A 24,841-nucleotide genomic window follows, 5' to 3' on the forward strand; every position below is an offset into this window, starting at 1 on the left:
AGAGAGACACCCAGACAGACAGACAGGAGGCTGAGCAGAGGGATGAGAGCAGCAGGGCCTGCAGATGGGGATGGGTGGGGTGGATACTGTGAGGCTGCTGGGGGGACAGTGCGGAGGTCAGGAGGTTTGAAGGCAGTAGGCAGCTCTCACCTGTAGCCAGCCAGCCAGGTAGAGAGAGTGGCTTAAGCACAGGGCACGGGGATGGATCCAGCCCCACAACTGCCACCAGCCCACCATCACTCACGCCAAGGCCAGCCTCGCTCTGCATCGCTGCACTGGGGTGGGCAGGAGAGAGGGAAATCCACCTTCTCCAGCTTGGAGGGAGGACAAATGCAGTGGTGTAGCCCCCACGGATCCAGCCAGAGGCCTGGGTGAGGTCCCGGCTCAGCCCAGCCTGTGCAGGGCATGTGGGGCTCAGTGGCAGGGGCACCCCCGGCTGGGTGCCAGGGTGGCCGCAGCAAGACAGCGAGCAGGAGCCTCCTGCTTGCTTTGTCTTAGGCGGTTCCTGGCCTCTCCACCCCCTGCAGCACATCAGCTGTGTGTGCATATGGATTTAGGTACCGGCATATGGCTGAATGTTTATGGAGACGTGGATTTTTATAGGACTGATTTGGTACATCAGGACTTATCAAAGCGTTGTCTGCAGGAGTCAGATACATGACATTACCCTACACTCCCACTCTAATTGTTAACACTGAGATGCAGCCCACAGCGATTGCTTATCCCTGCGCCAGGTGCCCTATCCTGACCCCAGAGGACATGCTGCACCTACTGCTGCAACCTCAGCTGTCACACCCTGTCCCATTGAAGCTTCTCTTGATGAAAGGTGACAGGCAATGAAAGGAAAAGGGGCTTTGGTTGGGTTTTAGATTTGCATTTTAAAAGCAGGTGTCTTCTAAGATTGAGAAAGCCAAGATTAAGGTGGGGTTTTTTTTGCTGACATCTTCACATCATACACTGCCCTGCCTGTCCTGCTGCCCCTGGAGCACTGTGGAGGCCTGGAGAAACCCGACATGACTGCAAGATATCAAACAGCCTAAAAGGACTTGGACCAGAGGAGAAAGCAGAACTTTAAAAAGTGGTTGAAACCTTGTTGCCAGCCTTTCAGAGCCCTGGCTCACTGCCAGCCCTCGGAGCATCTCCAGGGCCCCTGGCACCAGCACCTGGACTGAAGATGCTCCTCAGCCTAATGCGGTGCTTTGCCACAGTGTCTCAAACCAGCAGCTGCGGTTCAAGAACTGCCAGTTTAAACCATTTTGCCCTGCCAGCGCCAGTTAAATCCAATGTATAAATGAGAAGCAGCAGAGGAGAAGCCTGTGCTGGAGACTCTGTTCCGCCTCAGCTGGCCCTGGGAAACCTCCCTGCAGCCCTAGCAGGGTGGCTGTCATGCCCTCCTGGGGAAGCCAAGCGCACAAACCCCTCACTGACAGTTTTGGAGGTTGCGCTGTGGAGCCAGGCACCACCAGGGAAGCCTGTGTTCACCTGCCCCACTCCCGGGCAGGTGCCGCAGGTGGGATGCTCAGGTGGGCTCTCCTGCACAGCATCACAGGGCCATGGCCAGGCTGGTGGGTGCTGCGGTGACCACGCGCTGCTCACTCACCCCTCCCACGGGAGGACAAACAGACAAAGCCCAGTGGGCTGGGGTGAGGACAGTTACTGACACAGCACAGTCAGGGGAACAGCAACAGAGCCCAGGATGGGATATGCACACGGCGATGACACAGAGCACCAAACTGATGAGGCAGCGACACAGAGCACTGCCAGACCTGCACTCAGGAGGTCCCAGAAACTCACTGACCCACCTCTCCCCAACCAGCCCCTTTTATTGGGGCCTGACATCACGTGGCGTGGAAAAGAGCCCTGGCCAGCTCGGCTCACCTGTGCTGGCTGCTTGGGGAAGTTAACTCCGTCTCGGACGGAACCAGGCCAGCAGGCAGACCAGGCGGTGCCTTTGCCAGGCAGAGGAATGGCCACATATGCCTGGCATATGTTCGCCCCAGCCTTGCGCGCAGCCAGCGCTCTGCTCCCTACCTGCTCTCCACCCCTCTGTGCACAGCAGGGCCTCCTCCGCCCGAGGAGGAACCAGGTCACCACCGCTAACTTTGAATCTGCAGATCAAAGCAGCATGATCTGGGCCAGCCCTGGGACTGGCCTGCAGCTGGGCTGGAGCAGCCATGCCAAGAAGATGGAGAAGAAAAGCAGACAGATGCCTGGGGCATCAAACCTGTTCCAGTAGGACGCTCTCCATGTGCAGCTTGTGCTCAGCTGGGATAATGTTCGGCCCTTTCTGCTGGTGCTTTTTGCAACCACTGAAAATCCTCAGGGGTTTTCTGATTTGGGGGCGGGGGAGGGGTTAGTATCAGGACGCTGCTTTGGGTATGGCTAGTCTGGCTGGCCTGTGCATGGCCCAGGACAGTGGCATTGCCATGGCCATGCAGGCACTAATCCCAGCACCATCGTCAGCCCACGTGAGGAGGACAAACCCAGGCACTCCACCATCTGCTCCCTGCCTTGAGCAGACCATGGCATGTGGCCAGACCCTCAGCTGCCCACCTGTACCACAGGGCTGGCTGTGGTGGGGAGCTGTGAGAGGCCAGTGTGAGGCTGCCTCTCTTGCTAGAGACCCTTAAGCAACTTCTCCAGCACAAACAAGGTCAGCTCAGTCTGGAAACCACAGACCCTCGGGTTGATGCAGGTTCAAGTACCACCTACCACTCTCCTGTCCCTGAAAAAGCCACGCTGTGCTCTGAAGACATGAGCTTCCCACCCAGCACCTGGTTTCCCCAGCTGCCTGCCAAGCAATGGAGCTGCCCCACAGCCAGGCCCATAGCAGGGCCAAGCTTTTCTTCAGCCATGCCACCCCCCTCACTCCACCCCCACCCCTCCACCAAGCGACTCACCGTGTAAAACGCAAAGCAGAACTGAGCTGCTCTAGGACTGCTCCTTTCATGCACTGGCGTGACCTGCATAACCCAGCCCCTGGTGATCGCCTGCATCTCTCAGTGCCTTCAAAGCAGCTCTTGATTGATGTGTTTCCCTGACTCACAAGCTTCAAGAGGCTTTGAAGACACTGGGCCAGGCTCTGATCTCTCTTATGCTGATGCAAATCAGGAGCAATGGTGCTGACAACAGTGCAATAATCCACACTGATGTCAAGCCAGTAAAAATAAGAGCAGAAACAGAGTTTTGGTCTTTCTTCTGCCTTGAAGGGATCTGAGCAGCACTGTGAAGCAGAGAGCTGCAAGCCCTGCTGAGGAAATTCAGTGCAAAGGACGTGTAACTCTGCAGAGGGCACTTGTCCTTTTCTGTGGCTAAGGAGGAAAGGTGTGCTGTGCTTGCCCCTTTTTTTTTTAACAGTTATTAAAAATGAGGCTGAGAGCTCAGCAAGAAACGCTCTCAGCCAGTGGCACCACTATAGTCAGGATTAGGCTTGGGAAAAGCCCCAACACTGCTGGTTTCAGGCTGCAGCACCCCACACAGACACATTCACACTTCTCACCTGAGATGGGCTGGTGGCACGATAGCTGTGGGCAGCCCCGGGATAACACTGGGGCAGGGGCACAAGGAAGAGAGGTTATCCCAGTGGAATCTGGGCTGTGGGAGGCAAGAGCAGTGAATGTCTCTAGACAGGCAGGACACCAAAAGCTGGGCAATGTCTGTTATTCGGGGTTCTCTCAGTCTGGGGGTTCAGGCTGGTTCCAGATCCCCCCAGGGATGTGGGCCAGGACATTTGCTCCCCCATGGGGCTTGTGTGCAGAGCAGCGCCCTGTCCCTGTGCTATGCACAAGCACCCACCCGAAGAACAAGCACCTCAAGGGTTGCCAGGCTCCCAGCCACTGCCCCCCTCCCCATTCACAGCCTCCTGTCGCCCTCTCCCCAGGTTTGGTTTCAGAACCGGCGAGCGAAATGGCGCAAGCGGGAGCGGTTCGGCCAGATGCAGCAGGTCCGGACCCACTTCTCCACTGCCTATGAGCTGCCTCTGCTCACCCGTGCTGAGAACTACGCCCAGGTGAGCACATCTACCCATCCCGGTCCATCTGTCCCAATGCCTTCTGGACACACTGCCTGGGCTCCCACTGGCCTTGCCATGGTGCTTTGCTTCTCAGGTTCATGCACCCACCCTCAAGGCAAGGCTGCAGAGTTCCGGGGCCAGGGTTGTATTGCCAGGCGCCGAAGGGCCAGGAATTACTCAGCTGTGTGTCCTGCCCAGCTCCTTCATGCCCTGACCCAGAGCAACCATCTTTAAGGCAGGCACCAGGCCCAGCCCTGCATGACGTAGTGCAGCCATGCGTTGAACACAGGTGACCCTACTCAGCACATCCTATTACACTGTCCTTCTTCCATCACACCTGTTGCTGCCCATGAACTTCCCCATGATTTGAAAGAGGTCCAAAAGGCTATTTCATGTGTAAAACCCAGCAGCTCCCAGGAAGGCTTCCTACTGCCTTCTTTAGGGGGTTGGGCAAATGGATTTCCCCTCCCCGACAAGTTCTCACAGCTGTGTCCCAGCAATGCGCTGTGGTACCCGCAACATGCTCTGTGATGTCTGGGGATGATTTCCAAGGGGCTTGCAGGTTTGTGCTCCAAAGGAAGTGGAAAGTGGGAGCAGGCTCGTTGGAGTACCTGGGGCTACTCCTGGGGACTACTCAGAGCATTCCTGCCCTGGCCCAGGAGACAGGTGACACAGCTCCCTCCCTACCTTAGTTTCCCATCCTGGGAAGCCTGTCACCACAGCAGCCTCCTAAGCATTGGGCCAGCCCCTGTTTCACAACATTTTCTTCAGGCACTGCCGGGGCAGGCGGGCGTTTGTTAGCTCAAGGGCTAGGCCAAGAGCTACCTCCCTCCTGTCGACTTCTCTTCCCACCACCCAGAATTTCCGTGAGGGCGCAGTTCTGCAGGAACCATGCTCTGAACCCAGCTTGTTCCCACAGAACTGCTGGGATTCCTTCCCCCCTGATGCCTTGGCTGTCAGCTACGTCCCCAGCCAGCACCGCACCAAAGCTCCCCCGCAGCCCAGCCAAAAGCATTTGACCTCTCTCCTGCTTGGCGTCTCCCCTGAACTGAACAAGAAGTCCTTATGAAACAGCTGAGAGATGCCAAAGCAGCTTTTCAAGCAGAGGACACTCTCAGCAGCCTTTTCAGCACTCTGTTCTCTTGCCTTTGTAACTTATACTGCTCCCTCCCTCTGCACTGCCCTCCTCTCCCAGCCAGAGAGATCAAAAAATGAAAAGCAGTTTGCAGGAGGTACGAGATCAGAGAGGGCCCAAGGGTGAGTGGTGCAGCAGGGCAGTGGGATGAAGGCCCCTTTGCTCTCTTGCTCCAGCCAGCTGCTCACTTTGTCCCTGCTTTCATTCTGTGTACCCATGTTCCCCAGCCACCCAGCACATCTCCTCCTGTGCTGAGAGCATCCCTGGTCTAGAAAGTGCTTGTTGTGCAAAATGGAAAAAAATAAGTGGTTGGGAGAGGGAACGGATGAGCAGAGAGAGGAAGAGCGCAGTCCTGCTCCCCTGTGAGCTGGTGATCTGCTCTCTCTTCACCTATCTGGGTTGGCATAAGGATTTTGGAGGGGACCCACTGGCTCTGGTGGGAGGACGCTGTGGATCTTGCTGCTGGCAGGGTTAGGGTACCGCATCCCGCGGCACCAGCCGCCCTTTGCGCCCAGGGCTGCCCTGTGGGGTGGTGGCCGGGACCAGGGCCAGACACGCTCCATCCCCCCAGACCGGCTGCATCCTGTGTGGGGCAGCCCTGATGCTTCTTTTCCCTCCCGCAGATCCAGAACCCCTCCTGGATTGGCAACAACGGAGCTGCCTCCCCCGTGCCCGCCTGCGTCGTCCCCTGCGAGACGGTGCCCTCCTGCATGTCCCCCCATGCTCACCCACACACGGCCGGCGGCGTCTCCGAGTTCCTCGGCGTCTCTGGGCCCGGCAGCCACGTGGGACAGACTCACATGGGCGGCCTCTTCGGCACAGCCGGGATGAGCCCTGGCCTCAACGGCTACGAGCTGAACAGCGAGCCGGACCGCAAGACCTCCAGCATCGCTGCCCTGAGGATGAAGGCGAAGGAGCACAGCGCCGCGATCTCCTGGGCGACATGACAGGGTTGCAGCACAGCGCCCGCGAGACACGGAGAGAGCGCGCGGGGACAAGGAAATCCACCCGCTCGGACTCCAGACAGCAGTTGCCTCCTCGGGGATCTGAATGCAGCACTTTTAGCTACCCTAGGCATACAAAGTACATACGTTAATGTAAGTGGAGTGTTTCCAGCATGAACACGGCAGCTCCCAGCTTCCCGGGATCAGGTGGGAAAAGGGAGGCTGTGGAGCGGCACTTCTTCCAGTGAGATCTGGGTTGGGATGCAGCCCCTCGCGCTGTCACCTCCCCAATAACCTGGGCATTTTCTCCCCACTCCTTTTTCTGACACCGGATCTGCCTCTCCAAAGAGCAAGACCCTGCTGGCACTTCAGCAGCTTCCCTCATCCCACCACACCCCCCCCCCAGACACACACACATAATTTCCCCTCCTAATTCGTCAACAGTGTTGCTCAGATCTCTTCTGCCCTGGGCAGGGGACTGGATGGGGACTCTGGCACCAGCAAAGAGACTCCTCTCAGGCTGCTCCCATCCTCTTAGCAGGAGCCATGGCCGCCCACAGCCAAACGAGGAACAGGCCTGGGAAGATACCCAAGACTAGAAAGAAGGCAACATTATCCCATCTCCTTCTACCCTGCTTCCTCTCCAGCTTGCAGTCTGAGGTGAAGCACGGAGCCATAGAGGCCTATGAAGGAGATGCTTCCTTTCCCAACACAGCATGGTGACACCACACCGGGCATCTTTGCCAGCTCTCTGGTTGGAGATGCTCCACAGCTGACATCAGCCTGCTGCCCCAGGGAGCGCCTGGGGTCAGCGTTGAGTCTCATGTGTGCAGCGGGGCAGCAGAACGCTTCCTCTGGCTTTTGCTGGGTTGGGAATCACTATCCTCAATGTAGAGGCAGCAGGTTTAGCAGGGGAGTGCCATTGCTGTGTAAATCCACAGGTCCCTAAAGAAACTGGTCTGAGAAACAGCTCAAGTGCTAGCACACAACCACGTTTGCATGAGGCTGTCAAATTCCTCATATGCCTTGTCCTGAGGTCAGATAGGTGCAATGACAGCCCCTCCATGCAGCCCTCCTCCCTGCTGTACACAGCCTCTGCAGGCATCACCGCAGGGGAGAAGGCACAGGGAGCAGGCTGGGAAGGGACCAAGGCTGGACGAGGCGATGCTGCCCCATCTCCAGCCACCTCAGATCCTCCTCACGTTGTGGAGGAAGCAGGAGACACCAGAACTGACCCGGTGTGTCTGAGCCAACACACCTTCCTGCTTTTCCCTTCCAGTGCCCTTCCCTGCACAGCGTCAACTGCTAAGTGCCATCTCCCTTGCGAGGCTCAATCTTTCACAAGCTGTTCGATGATCTCGCAGTGCTAGGAGTAATTCTGGAACATCCTTTCACCCCACTGAATTAGGAGTGGGCTATGCAGGCTCAGCTTGAGCTGGGGCAGCCGCCTCTGAGATTCCCGAGGGAGCTACAGGAATTTACTCCCATAAAAGTTTGTGTGTCGCTCTGCCTTCCCTCCTCCCTCATGCTCTGTGTTAGAGGATCTTGTAGTTCAAGGTCCAGGAATATTTAGTGGTCTTGGGAAAGGCTCCAAATAAGCTACAACCAACTATTAGGTTTCAGGTAAACAAGGTATAGAAGTATTTCTGTAGTGCCTACACTGCCATACGCTACGTAAGTGAACCACCATTGCTAGATCCACTGTAATATATATTTATTGGAACAAGAAAAGACCAGCAGTACCATCTGTTTTCTCCCCGCAGAAACGCTGAGATGCCTCCTGTGGCACTCACAGGGAACCAGCATGCACGCAACCACACCATGCATATGAGCAGGGTGTCCCCCATCACCAGCAGCCAGGACTTAGGTCCCAGTCTAAATATTTGTCTGAGCAGTTGGGAACATTGGCTTAGCTCCTAAAAATGATGTTAATGACTGAACCAGGCAGGATAACGCTGACTGGTCACCCCTACCAGGTACCCCAGAAATCACTGAGGGTCCTGGGCCACCCAAGGACTGGTGGGAGGAGGCAGTGCCTCCAGCAGATTTTTGTTCAGGAAGCTGAGCTCAGTGCTGAGAGCATTTTCCAAGGTACACCAGGGAGGGTGATGCTTCCCACGGTCAGCAGGTGATCCTGTGAAGGGCCACTGCCCCAGCGCTCTGGTAACATCACTGACACGGCAAATTAGCAACAGGCAGAGCTGACAAGAAAGTGGTGGGGTGGGCAGGCACACAGAGAGGGGTCCCTCACAGCCTACAGGTACCAAAGGCAGCTCCAATGGAGGGCTGTAGCCATTTGAGAGGTTAGCTGCATTCCCTACTGAAGTTAAAAGGTAGCATTTCCTTGTGGACTTCCACAGAGCCAGGATTTCACCTGAGCTGTTTAACAGCCTGGAGGATTAAGTGCTGTATCCTTGGTCTTCTTAGAGAGTCTCCTGGCAGCAGACTTGGCATTTACAGAGGCTTGGCCCCCGTTTTCTCTCACCTTAAATCCATGTGCGAAGCACGTGTTGGACTCAATCAATTTTACCCGCGCGTGCCCGGCCCTGAGCCTGCCTGAAAGCCTCACAAAGCGAGGAGGGGGATGTTGCTCCCTGCAGCCCCCTGCCCCAGGGCTTCTTCCTTCCCAGGGGCGGCCCTGGAGCTCGCCAGCCTTTGCCTTGCTTCTCCGGGTACCGACCTGGCACGGCGCCTTGCGCCCACACCTGTGGGTCCTGCTGGAAGGCGCTCCCTTCAAAAGCTTCCCAGGGCAGCTATTCAGGAGTTTTAAGCTACGTGCCTCTGTATTTACACACTTTTAAAAATTAATTTAAAAGGGTTTTTTAACCTAGCTGTTAAATTAACATGAAAAACTGTATAAATATATATATATACTTTATATATATATATATATGTATCCTTATCTAGCCAACCTGCAGCTACTGCATTTTTTAAGGGTCACAGGGTCAGTGCTGTTCTTGCAATCTCAAGTTACCATGATGATGCTTTTTTTTTTAATTATTATTATTATTTTAATACCTTCTGACTCTATTTATGACTTTCTTCTCTATTTATTTCTTATTTAGTATTTTACTTCTTCTGTCCACACATTTGAGTTGCGATTCCCTGGCTTGGGCGCGCCTTTGAAGCTGCAAGCTTTGTCCCCAGCCACCACCAAAACGTGTCACAAGCCCCAGCCACCTTGATACCTGCCATGCTCATGGTGGCCGCCTCTGTGGGTGCAGCACCTGCAGGACCCAACTAGCTGGGCTCTCTCAGCTGCCCTCCCCAGCCCCACAGAGGTAGCAAAACGCTCCTCCCGAGCAGTCCTGGCCCTGGCTGTGCAGCAGATACCCTACAAGGGTACATTGCCCATGGTTAGAAACACCAGAGCTCTGAGAATAGGGGGGGGTGGTGCGTGGGTCTAAGTAGCAAGAGCAGCAAAAGTTCCCAGCACCAGCTTAAAAACGGTTGGGTACCACTTGCTGCCTCCAAGCAGCAGTTAGTGCTTTACTAGCAACTGCAAACCAGTAGTGAGCTGTGGGGCTTGCTAGGCCTTGCGGGACCCAAACTCTACAGGCTGCTGTGCAGGAGCAGGATAGGGGCCAGGTCAGCCACCAGCACATTACCCACTGCCAGCCCTGCCACCCACCCACACCCTGAGGAGGCTCCAGCTGCCACCTCCTGAACGCGCTGCCCAGTTCAGGTCTCGCTGCCCCTGTACCTACCTGGGTAGAGCCCACCAGGAAGAGGACCAAGACAGCAAGGTGAAGAACCAGCTTCCCTCTCCCAGCCTAGAGCACATGGCAGCACACGAGCGGGTCAAAGCACACGCCCCTGACGGGCCTGCGAGCCTGGGCAGGCCGTGAGGGGAAGGCCGCGCACGGGGACAGCGCGCGAGGCCGCAGAGCTGCTGCACGTATGGCTTCAGCCGTGGGGACACAGTGCCAACCCGGGCCAGGTGTAGCCAGTGTGCTGCCCAAGCAGGAGGAGGCTGGGTTTCTCTGGCAACGGAAGCGTTTTGGGGTAGGGAGGCACATTTCCCTGGTATCCCAGAGTTCAGCCGGACCAAGCAGCACGTGGTAAAACGCTCTTCAAGCAAAAGCAAAAAAGGTAGTTTCCTGGAAAAGGTTTGAAAAATAATCAAGCGGAGGCAGAGCCCTGTGTTTATTTTGCTGCTCTGACTGACACAGCAAAAAGCAAACAGACCCAAGGAGAAACTGAACCCAAATGGGAAGGAGGGGGAATGGGACCCAACGTCATTCAGCCCTTAGCAGCTTCCCAGAGGGAGCTGGGACGGAGCAGCCTCGCACCCCCTTAACTCTTTGCTGGTAACACGGTTCCCCACTCCCCCAACATAGCTAGGTAGGTAGGTAGAGCTAGGACTTTTATACTACTGATTTTGAAGGACGGTTTTCAATGTATAATAATATATCGGTTTAGGTGTGCAGTGTTTGAAAGAGACTGGGAGAAAGGAAGAAAACAAACCTCAATCCATACTATTGTTTTCTTGTTGTAAAATATTGTAACCTTGTATAAATGCAAACCTGGGGTTTTTTTGTTCTCTTTAGCTTCACGCCCTGGGGTAGAACGTATTCAGAGAAAAGTCTTTTAAAAGGTCAGGAAAAAAAAGGAAAAAAAAGAATAACCACACCCCCCCCCCCATTTAACATGTTGCCATGAGAGGTTTGTGCCATCCAATGTTATTGCCTATGCAGCCATGTATTACCAGCTCATTACAGTGGAATATTAAAAAAGAACAAACAGTCTTGCAGCTCGGCTCTTTTTAACTTTCTTTTTTAAATTATTGCACTTGCAGCTTTTATTGTCATGGGGTTGGGATGGTTTGGTGGTGGGTTTTTTTGAGGGGGTGGGGAGCTGGTAGGGACTGCAATTTCTGGTTGCCAGGTTTTTTCTTTTTATTTTTCCAGGGTTGTTTTTTTTTTTTAAAGGAGTGGCATCGCCGGGAAGTACCCGGCTTCCCAGCCGCCCCAGATGAGGGGGCACAAACACTGTTGTTGTTGCTTCGGTTTGCAATAAACTCCTTCTCTTCTCTCCTCTCAATTGCAATCTGGCTGGTTTGTTCCTGACTCATGACAGATGAAATGCGATCAGAGGGGCCTCCGAAATCTCACGTTAATTGAAGTTGGCAAAAAATACTAACAGTGCCCTTTTGAACTGCTGACACAGTGCAGAATGGATTAGCTGGGGGTAGATTAACAACAGGTGGCAGCTCATGGGCTGCTGCCTCTCCCCGTACAGAGATGGTTAACGGCCAGCAGCCAGACATGGAAGCATCCTGCCAGCCAGCTCCCAGCTAAGGAGGGTGTCCCAGGCTCCAAGAGCCCTGTTTGAGGGCACCTCAGCTGCAGGGAAGAGAGGAGGATGGTCTCCCCTGCTTGCTGCTCCGGAGCAGCACACTACAAGGCATCGCAGCCAGCACAGGGAGAAGTGACTTGGCAACAAGATGTCACAGAGCTGTGGAGCCCCAGACTCGCTGTGCCACAGCAGCACTGCTGTTAGGCAGCAAGCCACGCTCGGGGCACAGTGGCACAAACTCTCCTGAGCTGCAATGAGAAGACACCCAGGCTGGCACCCTCCCCTCAAAAAGCCCTCCTGTTTCCATGTTGCGCTGGCCCAGCCACGCTCCCTCCCAGCCAGCTCCCCTTTGGCAGAGATCTTCAAGCCTCCGCCAGCCTCTCCTCCGCAGCTCTGCCGAGTTACCCAGAGGTGGCTGCTGGCCACCACACACTGCTGCTTGGCTCCTCTTCTCCCTGTGCCAAGGGAAGGGCTTGTCTCAGCCCCATGGTTCCCAGGGCACAGCTCTTGCCCCATCCCAATGTGGGGAATGGCGGGTTCTGGTACAGCCCTTTCCGCAGCTTTTGCTCCATCCACAAACCCGTCTGAGACTGACTTTCCCCTTGGACTCCTCAGAACCACCAGAAAGAGCCTGAGCCCCTGCACCCAGACTCTGGGTGAAGCAGAAAGCGCCCTTTGTGCTCAGGCAGAGCCAAGGAGGTGCCCAGCAGCTGTCAACAATTCACCAAGACCCTCAGAGCCCCTCGGGCCTTTCCATCAGTTAGCAGGGAACATCAGCTCGGTTCAGATGGAGCATGGCTGTTTTCCATCTCGCAAAGAAACGGATAATGCAGGTGCTGTTGCAAGCTTATCCATTCCTCTCACTTGTAGGAGAAAAATTCCTTCCCTCCCCAAGCGCTCCAAGCCAGATTCTCCAGATGTTGGCAAAGTTCAGGCTGTTAAGAGCCTAAAGCCAGTTTCAGCGACATCCTGGTTGTATGGGTTTACATCAGAAATCGCTCCTGGCCTGAACGTTGCCAAAGAGCTAAAAAGTCTCTCTATAAAACCATTCCAAAGACCTAAAAAGTCTCTCTATAGACAGTGGCATATTAGAAACGCACGTTCTTTTATTGATGCTACACTTCCCTACATTTCAGGAGCCATTTAAAACACACAGAAAAATTTCTCTCTGGGAGATGTAGCCACGGCACCTAGGCTCTCTGCTGAGGAATACAACTCCTGAGGCAGGGCAAAGTCCGGGCAGCTTTAATGAAAAGCAATTTCTTCTTCCTGTAAAGTAACAGGTTTGCCTTTTTTCTTCCTGTTTTAAAAGCGGGTTATCAACCTTTAAGCAGATGGATGTACAATAATCTCCTCATTGGCAAGGAAGGAAACAGCCATGCAAGGTGCATCTGCTTAGGGCCAGCTGGAGCCCACATGTAAAGGTGTTGCATTTAATCTGAGACAAACAAGTGTTTATTATTTGCAAAAGGATCTTCCACTTTCTCTTGCTTTTCAGTTCGTAACTTACTCGCGGGGCAAAGACAGATGCTCCGAGTTAACAATCCGCTCCTTCTTGCTGCAGCCTTGCTGAATTCCTGGATCTCATTTTACGCTCCCTTCTGCTTCAAACCTTTTCCCCTGCCTGTTTGTATGAAGTGCGGCAAAGGGGGTTTTGTTCCCCTCAGGCTGCAGCTGAAGGCACCAGCTAGTGTGCCTACACACTGCAGAGAACCAGAGCTTCCTTTGAAAGAATTGTTCTACCAAAGAAGGACCTGGAAGTTTTTTTTAATAGGCCAAACCAGCAGGTGAGAGACTGTTTATCTTCAATATACAGCTACAGGGACACAGAGATGGGAACACGGGGCCTTTGGTCTGAAAATCTTTCCAAGGGACTACAGGCTCATGCACGGGATAAGCAGAAGTGTGATGCTCACACCAGACATGTAAATATCCTTACGTGGCACTTTTCAGTCAGTGCCAAGCCTTGGCTTTCAGTTTTGCAGGTTCCCACTGCAGCACAGAATGGGGCGGGGAGTAGAGCAGATAAGCTTCCTCTTTAAAAGCACTGGGTGTAAGAACAGCCACATCTCAATCCCACATGGAAAACCTCATGCAGGTCTGTCTCTCAAGTTCTTCACACCTTTGTTGGTCAAATAGTCCAGGCCTTCGCATTTTCCCAATCCACCACCGACTAAAATTTGGGTTAAAAACCCACTTGATGTGACTCAATAATTAAGCTGACGTTTCCTTTCTCTTAAGACTGTCAAAATAGTTACAAGAAGGATCATTCCTGTTTATAGATACCTGGTTCTCCCCTCACCCATCATCTTCTGTGGCTTTTCCTCCCTGCACAGAGCCTGGTACCGAGCGCTGACTCAAGTTCATAGACCTAATGAAATCATGACCAAGTTGGACTTATCTCAGTCCACAGTCACTGCAGGGTTGTGATACTTATCTGGAGCAGGCGCGTTTCCTGTTTATGCAAGTAAACAGATATTTAGAATGATTAAAAGTGGAAGAGGAATTACTGGATCCTTTTCCAGACAAATGAAGACAGCAAACAGGCAACCTTGCAGGGAGAAGCTCTGAGGTGCACAGCCTGTTTTCAGTCGGAAAACTCCCCGCGCGCTGCTATCTCCACGCCACTCCACTTAATTGCCTCAATTGTCGCTGTTATCCTTTAATGGGAAACATAACTTGCTTTCAAAGGAACCACAAGGAGCTGCAGACAGGGGAATCCTGAAGATCAGCAGAGGTGGGACTGCACTACAGCCGTTTCCATCAGGCTGAAATTATACAGAGCGTACCAGGAATGTCTCTAAATGGCTTCAAGCCAGGGCAAGCTGAAGCATGCTGACACTCCAAGTGAAGGCTAATGGTCCTCTACCTCAGCCCTGAGTTACCCAAAACTCCAAGCAAACAACAGCTCAGAGTGTGGCTGTTGCGCTAAAACAAGGGCTTGGGATAATTGCGTTCAATCCTGGTTTTGCTCACACAGATACAACTGTAGGATCCAGGACTCGGCAGTGGAGCAGAATTGTCATAGCTGATGTTGCTGCTAAGCCAACACCATCTCTCTGTACCAAACAACATGAAGTAACCACCTCGTTACAGGGCAACTTTCAGATCCTACAGAAAGATGCAGAGAATACTGTGTTCAGAGTTTTCTGACAGTTTTTGACAGAAACTATTTCTTTCAGCCTGAAAATAAAAGACCCCAAGAGACTACAGGTGGAATGTCTGCCTAGTGTTTGCCCTGATCTTCCCAACTCTTCAGGTCCAGACTGAAGTCAGCATTTGGGCCAGCTCACTTTCGAGCACAATCTAATGCAACTTTGCAGAACATATTTTTTTTCCCTTGCTTTAAATACTTAAGAGGAGACTATCCATGATTGCAAAAACTACCTGTAGTTCGCATTTTAGTTTACGAAAGGACACGCTTTGCAGAAGTCCTAGTAAAATTTACACATGCAAGTCTTTAAGAAGAATGATGAAAAAACCCCGATACTCGCTCTGATCTCTGGCTCAGGCACTGAAATGCCATTTGCTTATCAGTACCATAAATTTTAGTTCCTGTGCTGTGGCTTTGTTACAACAGCAGCGTCCATGTGAAAGGGCCCAACAGGAGATTGATGCAGTACTAATTAACCTGATTCTGAGATCTTTCCTGACCAAAAGGTGCTCCACCTTTAAGAAGCACCTCGGGCACCAGGCATTCATTAAGAAGGGCATTCATAGCAGATTTTGAAGGTATTTTAACATTAAAATTTCCATCCTAAATCCACTTTCTCATCTTTCAAGGCAGCATTTTTCCAGAGTGCTCAACATTTGTCTACCCAGCCTAAAGGCAAAATGATTTGGAAGTACCGAGCATCTCTTAAATCCCACCTTGCCATTATTTTGATACCTGTGTCTCCAAGGCCCTTGAATTGATAATTGGCAGGGCTAAGCCAGTTGCTGCAGTAAAGCATATTCGAAGGCAGGAGGTTCAAGAGCAGGAGCTGGAGATTGCAGGACAAAGTAATTCAGACCATCAGGGCTTGAACTGGCATGGCATGTACCCAGACAGTGGAGCTGTGAGGAAGGAGTCAACAGATTGTAGGGAGAGTTGGTGATGCTAAAAATGTCTCCTTCAGACTCACCACGAGGGCAAGCACTGCCCCCTTTGCTATACACAAGTAGCAACGGGTGCCGTGCAGACACGCTGCCCTTCCGCAGCTCCTTGGGCACCACGCCGCAGCATGCCTGGAAACAGAAGCCCACCAGACTGAAGCCCACCATCTCAACAACTCAGCCCAAGCTCTTTTCTCTAAAAGCACAATTCTTCCAGCATTTGCTCTCTCTCTTTGCAAACAGAGAAAGGATCTGTTCCCCATTTCTCCAAGACAAATGCTACTGTCAGATCTTGGCAGAAAATTAGAGTAACAGCTACTCTCTCCAAAAAGGTGACAGGGATGAATTCGTGCAGACAAACTTCTACTTCAAAGACAAACACCCAACTACAGTTATGGTAAAGACAAAATATGGACAGATCTTTCTAAAGTACGTTGTGCATATTCAAGTTTAACACAGATTTATGTAGCCAAACAGCCCAGCGCTGCAATTCTCCCTTCTAAATGCATCCATGTTTCCTTGTGCAGCTCCAAAAGCGAAATACAAGCAAACACTCCTCGGATTTACTTTTTAATATACCAATATTAACTTTTTTTGATAACATATATACAATTAAAAGTTAACAATTAAATTAAAGATTGACAACAAAACCCATTCCAAATCAGCCGTACAGGTACATCTTACCTTTACAGAGTTTGCATCAAGAGCATCATGATTATAAACTAGAGAGGAGGTAGGCCATTTTCCAACTTCTAGGAATTTTTTTCTCTTTTTTTTTAAACAGTCAATCGTCCAGTTTTCTCCATGGCACAAACCAGAGAAATATAACCACCTAAATGACATGGCCCTATAAAAGCAACTGTAAAACACCAAAGGACAAAACAAGATCGATGGGGGCATTATGTGGAAGGGAAATCTGCTCAGATGCGTTGGGATGCAGGCACAAGAACCTACTGCTTTTATATTGACCTGAGACTGTAGATCAGTTCAGAAGAGTTGGTTAGGCTGTCCCTGCCTAAAAATGTTCCACTGACTATTTCCAAGCCTCCATGAGTGTGCAAAACATGTACTTTTTACTGGCTTACTGAGAAAGAACCAAGAACTCATGACAGCCTCACAACTCTCTGTAAAGAAGATCTTATAACCCAGTTAAACTGCTAAAGCCAACTGAGATCAGCTCCAAAGGAACTGCCAAAACTGGCATGACTACTGCACTGTCACTGCTACAGTCTTAGAGCAAACTTCTCAAGGGAAATGTGCTGCTACCCCCCCGCCCCCAATGCTCAAGCACCAGGATATAAATCAATGGGGAGATTCAGAAAGTTCATGTGAATGAACCTGAGAAGCTGCAAATGAGGAACAGCGAGTGCCAAACCTTCCTTCACCCACTGTGCAGGCAGCAGTTGTTGCCACTGCAGCAGCTATCCTCCAAGTGCCCCAACACCCCCTCCTGCAGCAAGTCAGGGATGAAACAAAGACTGCATCAAAAAACAGTTACCAGTAATTAAATGTTCCCAGAGAAGCGGACGATGCAGTTTACAGACACATCCCAGGGGAGTTATGAAGTGAAGCATCCCCTCAGAGCTATTGTTCCAATATGATTTTCATTCACAGCACATCCACTGCGTTGGGCAATAAGATAAGTCTTAGTGGGGGTGAGACAAATAGGAGCAGATGTTTCCTGTTTCTAGCCTGACTTTCATTTGGTTTCTGTCACTGCTGCCTCTACAGCTTAGGAGAGGGGGTGAACCGTGATGCCTAACACTTGTCCTATTGTTTTGGCTTTGGCAAAATCTGAGGAATAAGGTTGTTTGCAGCGTAGCAGAAAAACAGCCCATCAAGTAGGATGTCTCTGTAACTGGAAGCAACAGAGGTTTCAAAAGATGGTGAAATCACCCTTACCTGGTAACAAACATTTTATCAGTGGAGCTGCAATAGAGATTCCTTTCTCAGCCCAACCTGGGATCATCTTTATTATCAAAGGGCAAGAGGTAATGGTCCAGGCAATTTTACTTCCGATTTTGCTGCAGTTAGTTTTCTGATTCAGGTTAATTTCCATATTGAGAAACAATTCCAATACTTTTGAGAGATGTAAAGCTTCTCCAAAAGCCTTCCTACGCCATATATTTCAGTGGCAGCCTGTGGTAATGGGTTCCTTTGTTAAAAAGATCCAGCATTTTTTCCAGCAATGATAATTTATGGGAGTTTCTAAAGTTAATAGTGTCTTGCACTTACACATATCCCTGCACACTGAGGGTGTGACTGAGAGTTTCTGTATACTGAAGTGTTTCAGATTCAGGTGTGAAAACCTTACTTCACAGCTGGTGTTCCTACAGCTACGATGTAAAACTGTAACCTGACTGCTTTTTTGATAAAAACAGCCTCTTGTATGGACATGGCAGAAAACCTGAAATCTCCACAGGAGGAAGAGGTGTAGCAATGGGAATTCTGTCCTGCAGGCATGTCTGCTTTGAAAGAGACCATCTTTCCCGCTGCTTCATGTCTCATCAGTTCAGCGTGCACCAGAACAATGCCAGTGACACCAACTGCTTTCACCTTCAAACCACGTGACACCACACAGATTTTTTTGTTGTTGTTGCTGGTGGTTTAAAAAAAACCCAAAAAACATTTCTCTCAAAAAAACAAACCCTAGTTACACAGTTACTTAAGCTTAAAAGATAAAGACCCACCAACCACACTGGCAATAAGCTCCTCCCCAGAGAGAGCAGCTATATATTGAGGACATTTGCTTTGAATGGATGGATGCTTACAAACCAGAGACCTGCAGCACATTCGACAGAAGAGACCAGTCACAGCAGCCAGACCATGCAGAGCATGACTCTGTTTCGCTCTTCTGGGGAGAAGTGTGTGTTTGACACTTCTGGGAGGGCCCATGAATAGGTTCAATCCTCTATGAGCAAGAGAGAGGCAGTTATTTGGCTTTCCATTGTATCTATGCACAATATAAAGGGGGGCAACATACCAGAACACAACATTAACTCCCATTTCCCTCTGATGTAACACACTCTGTAGCGATTTCCTTCTTCAGGGCCTTATTTTCCTCAGAGCACCATTGCGACCGTCTTTTTCCTCACTCGGGTTTGTCTCACAGCTGCCTTTACAAGCTGCCGATGTTGGGAAAGCTCTTCAGTTTCTCAGGAAAGTCATCTTTGTACAGGACAGGGTCAGCACGGTGCTCCACCACTTTCAGAGGCATGGTCCCAAAGACAGAGGCAAACTTATTGATGCATTCAGATCTGGTGAAAAGGAAAGCAGTTTAATTAAGAACCCGAACAACTGGCCTGGCTACCAGCTCCCACACCAGCAACACTGGTAGCAACTTTCCCTCTTACTCGTGGAAGTATTTAGGCCATTCTGGCTACCAGTAACTGAAAAGAGGGCCTCACAGCAGAGAGAACTGAGGAGAAGCTGGTGTTCTTTGATTTATCCATTTAATCACAGAGACGAGCAAGGGGATGCCGGCAGCAGCACATGTGCACATGGAGGTCAAAGCTTCCCTTCTCCCTCCCCCTAGAATTCCAGTCATTCTTAGAGCAATGTACATGCTGTAAACCAGAACAGATTAACTGCCAACATGGCTCTTAAAGGGCCACTGTTGGGTCAGTTTGGCTCATAACAAAGGTTTTGCAAAAGCCCAAGCCTTTGTGAGAATGGAGTTCTAAAAAATATAAGCGTGTTATTTTTTCCAGGCCCTTTCGGAAGCTCCATCTATCCCCACAAAGACAAACACGCCGCGGTGCCGACTGCACTGGAACTTAAAAGCAAAGCTGAGTAAAAATTACAGAATGAAACCAACTTGTTTCTTCTCCTTGTCTAAAGAAAGAGACAGTGAGCAGTAAGACATCACATCGGCACAAAAGAAGATCAGACCACTGACGACTCTCTCAGTTTTAATAATCTCAGGTGTCAGTAACGCGGTGGAAGGGAACAGCCACGGGCTTCAAAAACCCAAGCAAACGGATGGTTAACCCTGCAGAGCTGCCTTAACTCTCTCACAGAAAGACACAGTACCTGTGGAAGCTCGTCTCACCTCAGCCAGCACTCAGCTAACAACCTTTGTAAAACAGCTTGTAAGACCTCCAGATAGGAAGAATTGTGACAACAGTCTCCAACACGTAACACAGACAGCTACAAGAAAACTGGTCATGTTGCTTTTGCTGTTTAAAATGGAAAATTAAAAAAAAACAAAAGAGAGTACTTTGACTTGGCTACAGAGGCTGACGTGCTGCAGGCGGTCACAGAGAAGGTCTCTTGCTCTCCAACCACTGCACCCTCTCCAGACCCCTTCAAAGGGTTAGGGGGTCACTATGGCTCCAGGATAATTTTCCTCAACAGACCTGGTCAATCATAGCAACTGAGTGTGACAGTTCTGTGATGGGGACTGCTCAACACTGCCCCAAACACTCTTTTGAAGTAGATGGGACAGCAAGACTGGTTTTCAAAATTAATTCTTCAGCCTCTGAGCAATCCCATGGCTCTCTCCTTAACTAGAGTAAATGACTGGAAAACACAAAGCCCAGGTTGTTGAAGCGCTGCATCTCTACATGGCTGTTCTAAGTTGGAGGAAAGTGTCAGAAAACTATTTCATAGAGGTGAACCTGAATAAAATGCTTAATACAGGTAACCACAGATATTGCACTTTTTACCACCTTCTCCTCCCTTCACACTTCTTCCTACCTCCAAATGCAGATCTTTATAGACTAGAAACAAACAAAAAGGAATTCAGAGCATAAGAGGAAACCGTGTGCAGTGGGAAGCAAACTCCAGACCTGGCACAAGCACTACTTGCTCCAGGGTAGCACACATCTGAAAGGGCAAAGAATCCATCAGTCCAGACTGAACCAATGAAACCTGAGTAGCTGTTCAATGTCTGCAATAACAAGGTGAACCATCAAGAGGGTGAGCTTTGGGCCCTGGGCACAGGCAGGTTACAGGGACAGGCAGAGCAGGTACTGAGTATTGTTTCCAGGAACACTATACAGTTTCTGTTGCCTCCCTGAGATGCCCAACATGAGATACCTTAAAGTCATCTGATACTCAGGTAATGCCTGACTTCTAAATCATCTGTTACTCCTGAGAAACATGGCTAACTATAATCCAAGTTGTGTATATTGGAGAAGTTTTGCAGCAGGAAAATCCCAGACTTCACAGGAGGAGGGAGATGCACTGGGAGATGTGCATCTGAGAAGTTTGCACAGCTGCTGGCCCTCACTGGTTTCTGGAATACAAGAATACTTCCAGCCTACTGGTTCAAATCCTGCCTCTGCCAGTAATGACTGAAAGACATTGTAATGTAACAGCTGCTTGGTGGCCGGTGTGAAATGAATTAGTTATCTCAGCCTGCTGCCTGCCAGGCAGGTGTCCACATCAGATCAGCCATTGTCACAATCGGCACCCTCAGAGCACCAGACAGAACTAAACGGATAGTGGAGACACAATTGACCTCTTCCCTCCAGAGGTTATACTCCCCAATCAAAGAGGAGGGCTTACGAGAAAATACCAAGCTGGAATTCTCCTACAGCCAAGCTTCTTCTGGTGGCAAGATAATTCAAGCATATCAGTACAATATCTTTTAACCACCAGAAACTTTCTTCATTGTTAAAGAAAGGAAAAAAAAAATTAAAAATGGAAATAGCAGTGTGTCCTAATCATCCCAGCTGAATCAGAAAAGTTAGGCCTCAGGAAATATCAAATTCAAAGATGAGAAACAGGCTTTTTGAGATGAAAGACATGTCACACACAAGCCACAAAATGTGTTTGAGGAAAGTTGCCTGTTTCCAAAAATTTAATCTCCTGCACTGAACTAAATCAGTTGAATGCCAAAGCCTTTGCCACTTTTGGACAACATAAACCAGAAAGGATATCTAGAACATTAAACACTCAAAGCTAGGTAGCCAAGAGAATGCGACATGTCATCTTAACATGAAGGGAAGGTGTTTTTCTTGGCTGTGTCAATAGTTATTGCAAATTCAGACTAGAAGAGGCACGTTTGCATCCAAGAATTAGTTTTTGTTTTTCTCTTCCTCTGACGACATGCAGTTGTGCTCCACAAGGAACTGTATGAGCTGAGAAACTGAGAGCCCTGTTGCTCCTGGCTGACTGGGTGACCTTCACATTGGTTAAGGTCTCTCTCAATCAGTTTCCTCTCCCTTATAACCCCAATATTTTTCAGCAGGGTGACCACGCAGCTGCAGCCTTTGGCCAACTGTTACCTGGTCGGTTTGAGTCTTAGGCTTACTATTTTCTCTCTAGCAAATATTTACAAGTGCTAAATAAGACAGTGCTGTTCAGGCTGCTGCAGAAGCAGCTCAGCCCTTTGTGGCAGCCATTGTACAGGCATTTGCGCTCTCGGCTGCATTTTACAGTTCTCCATTTTTAAGAGCCAGATGCAAAGATGCTGAATGCAGAAAAGTTGTTGCTACTTAAACAGCACCTGGAAATACAGGGATTATTAGATCCTTCTTCAGCTTCTGTGACCTGATTTAAAGGCTAACCCAAGGGAAGGAGGGGATTCTGAGTTCAGAACTTTCTGTAGTTAATGTATGTTAATGATGGAGCTTGATAACCCCAGGAACTGAACTCTTTTATTTATCTCAGATAAATGACAGATCAGGAAGAATAGCAGTGCTTTCATTGTAATTCACTGTAACTAACTCTTCAGTATTGGTTACAAAAATAGAATCTCTTAATAAGAGAGAGTTCAGCTGTACCATCCCTCCTTTGCCTCTGTTGAGGGTGTCAAAAGGCGCAACAGAACTGGGTAGCTATATGTCTCTCCCGGACAGACCTCCACAACTGACTTCTCTAACCTTTTACACTTACAAAACAATCATCAGGCAGCTGCTGGGCATCTCTATGCTATTTCTGAACCAGAAACCTAACACTAAATGTTGTGTGTGCCCATGGCAACCCAGATAAACTGTTTGTTTCACAAACATTAGGTTGATCCCTGGATATCCAGGCAAGTAATTAGTTAGGACTACCTGCTCACCATTTCTGAATGTTAAAAAAACAGGAGTCAGGCACTTTGGAAAGCTGCAAGTGAAGCTGATAATGACTTTTTGCTTGATATTCCTGGTATTCTCTATGCCCAGCACTGCAAAGTTCTCTTCTATAGCCGTAACAAAGTCATTCTTTTATAATATGACAAAGATTCCCAGATACATGAGCTTTTTCCATTCAGCTTCTCTGATGGCCCTGAAAGTAGCTACTGTGCATGCTTGTGTGTGTATGCATGTATATCTATATGTGCCATACAGGCCTTAGCTTGCTCCAGGAGTTTCTATCAATTAAAATGAATAGCTATCTTAGAAGATTCTGTCCTGGGTCCCTGTCATGAAGGGGAGTAAGTGAGGGGCTGTGTGGTGCTCAGATGCTGTCTGGACCATGACAGACTCAAAAAAAGCCCTTTCAGATATTTAAAGAACTTCCTTGTACTGAAGGTAGGTAACACTACAAGGCAAGAAGGCATTAGGTGTAGCACTCGGTTTCAGTATTTCAGTGTGATATTAATGACCTTCAAAACAAAGCCTGAATACACCCAAACTTTATATCCCGCCCCAGATCTTCTTCTGCACCCAGGCTCTATCCTAGCTTGTACACTCCATGTGGCTGGGCAAATAAAAGTATGTGGATGTGCACTCAATCTAACATTTCCTAAAACCCAGTTTTATCTCCAGTGTTGGAAACTACAGAGAAGCAAAGTAACAGTTCAAATATGTTCTCAATAAATTGTCAATGATACTTTACTCTGAGGATACAAGAATTGCTACAGACATGGAAACATGACCTTGACCCTGCATCATAATGCACTCTGAGCAGAAAGCACTTTTTCATCTTCTGTTTTTATAGTGTTTCCTTTAATGAGAACCTAGTTTATGACCAAAATTCCTATGTGCTGTTGTAATGCTACTAGTACCATCACAGGAGAGCTCAACTGGCTTCAGGTAGTCCATCCTGTAAGCCAGTGAAGAACTGCCAGACACAGAACAACCTCCTGCGCTCCCCCTTCAGCTAACAATTAAGATCTACAAAGCTTCCACCCCCTTCTTTAAAAAGTTTTCTGCAGAGTAATTTGTACCACCTTCATGGGGTATGTCTTCCACCTGATTTGCTAACTCCTGTTTTTAATCCAGCCTTATCATACACCCACCTTATCACTAACCCTGGTGGTTATACTCTTCAATGCCAAACTATCTGTGTGTTTGTGTGTTGTATAATGTATATTTACACACCACACAGACACACGTGTGCATTCTTTTTGTAAGCAAGCCCCCAATCTACTAACCTGTTTTGCATTAATTCACTGCATATATTACAATGTATAAATATCATTTACATTGCTAATGGCCAGTGAATGCATACACCACTTCAGATTTGCTGGGTACTGCAGAGGATGACAGAAAAACCTCACTGCTAAGATGATAACCATGCTAACTGGTAAGATAAGCGTGGATGTCTGAAATGATCAATTTTATATGCAGGTCAGATTTTTTAAATGTTGTCACCTGTTGTGCTGGTCTCTTTCAGCACTGTGGCTACCCCTGCTTACCTACCCCATCAATTCTACGGCTGCAAATTATTTTCCCAAAGTTTGCAGAAGAGACGCAACAGCCCAAGAAGCCTAAGGTGAAATGCCTTAGTCCCAGATCTCAAGTTAGTTCCACCTAATCACTAGTATGTACATTTATTGTCAGATAACCCTTTTCAAACAAGAGTGTTGAACAGCTTTGTAAGAGCAAAGAAATTTTCCCTGATTTTACATATTCAGAAGCCAACACGGAGGGAAGTTTAGTGTCTTGGTCAAGGTTGGGAAGACATCTCACTGTAAAGCAGGGAACGCAACTCTCATATTTAGCAACTTTCATTAGTTCCCTCTAAACATTCACTGCCTTTCCAAATACATACTTAATTTCAAAATTAATCACAAAAAATGTTGTAATGCTGCCACTGTAAAAAAAATAGTGCAAATTGTGCAGGCAAATGCCCTTCATTAGTGGAAGCAATGGGCTTCACAATCTTTAGAGAGAAGACAACATACAAATGTAAATTCAAATAAGATTATTAATAATTTTGAGTCCTGTTACTCTTTGGTGAGCTAGCAGCTGTCTTGCTAAAAAAAATTGTCATAGTCATTATAGCTGATGTTCAATGGTAAAACACAAATGCAGTGTTACTAACAGTACTGCCAACAACCTGAAATCCATTTGTGTGTTCTATATGCTTAACAGCAAAGCTGCCAAAAGTTGTGCCCAAAGTCCTTTCTTGTCATAGTCTACGTTTCAGTGTCACATCATCCATTATAGGAATGACTCGTGCTGATCAAATCCAAGAAAT

General features: G+C 49.2%; 2 protein-coding genes across 3 annotated transcripts in view; one reads left to right on the forward strand and one right to left on the reverse strand.

The window, feature by feature from the left end:
- Positions 1-6,094, forward strand: part of ALX4 (ALX homeobox 4) — a gene marked incomplete at both ends in the record, with an annotated part of 39,034 nt that extends 32,940 nt beyond the window's left edge. Inside the window, 2 exons of the mRNA XM_084264011.1 lie at positions 3,881-4,009; positions 5,771-6,094. Coding sequence (XP_084120137.1) covers positions 3,881-4,009; positions 5,771-6,094 — 453 coding nt within the window. The remainder of the gene's footprint in view (positions 1-3,880; positions 4,010-5,770) is intronic.
- Positions 6,095-18,602: 12,508 nt separating this feature from the next.
- Positions 18,603-24,841, reverse strand: part of EXT2 (exostosin glycosyltransferase 2) — a gene marked incomplete at both ends in the record, with an annotated part of 72,118 nt that continues 65,879 nt past the window's right edge. For both annotated transcript variants that reach the window (XM_084262963.1, XM_084262964.1), the window contains one exon: positions 18,603-18,741. In XM_084262963.1, coding sequence (XP_084119089.1) covers positions 18,603-18,741 — 139 coding nt within the window. The remainder of the gene's footprint in view (positions 18,742-24,841) is intronic.

This window comes from Gallinula chloropus (genome assembly GCF_964237585.1).
Source record: "Gallinula chloropus genome assembly, chromosome: 4".
Lineage (NCBI taxonomy): Eukaryota > Metazoa > Chordata > Aves > Gruiformes > Rallidae > Gallinula > Gallinula chloropus.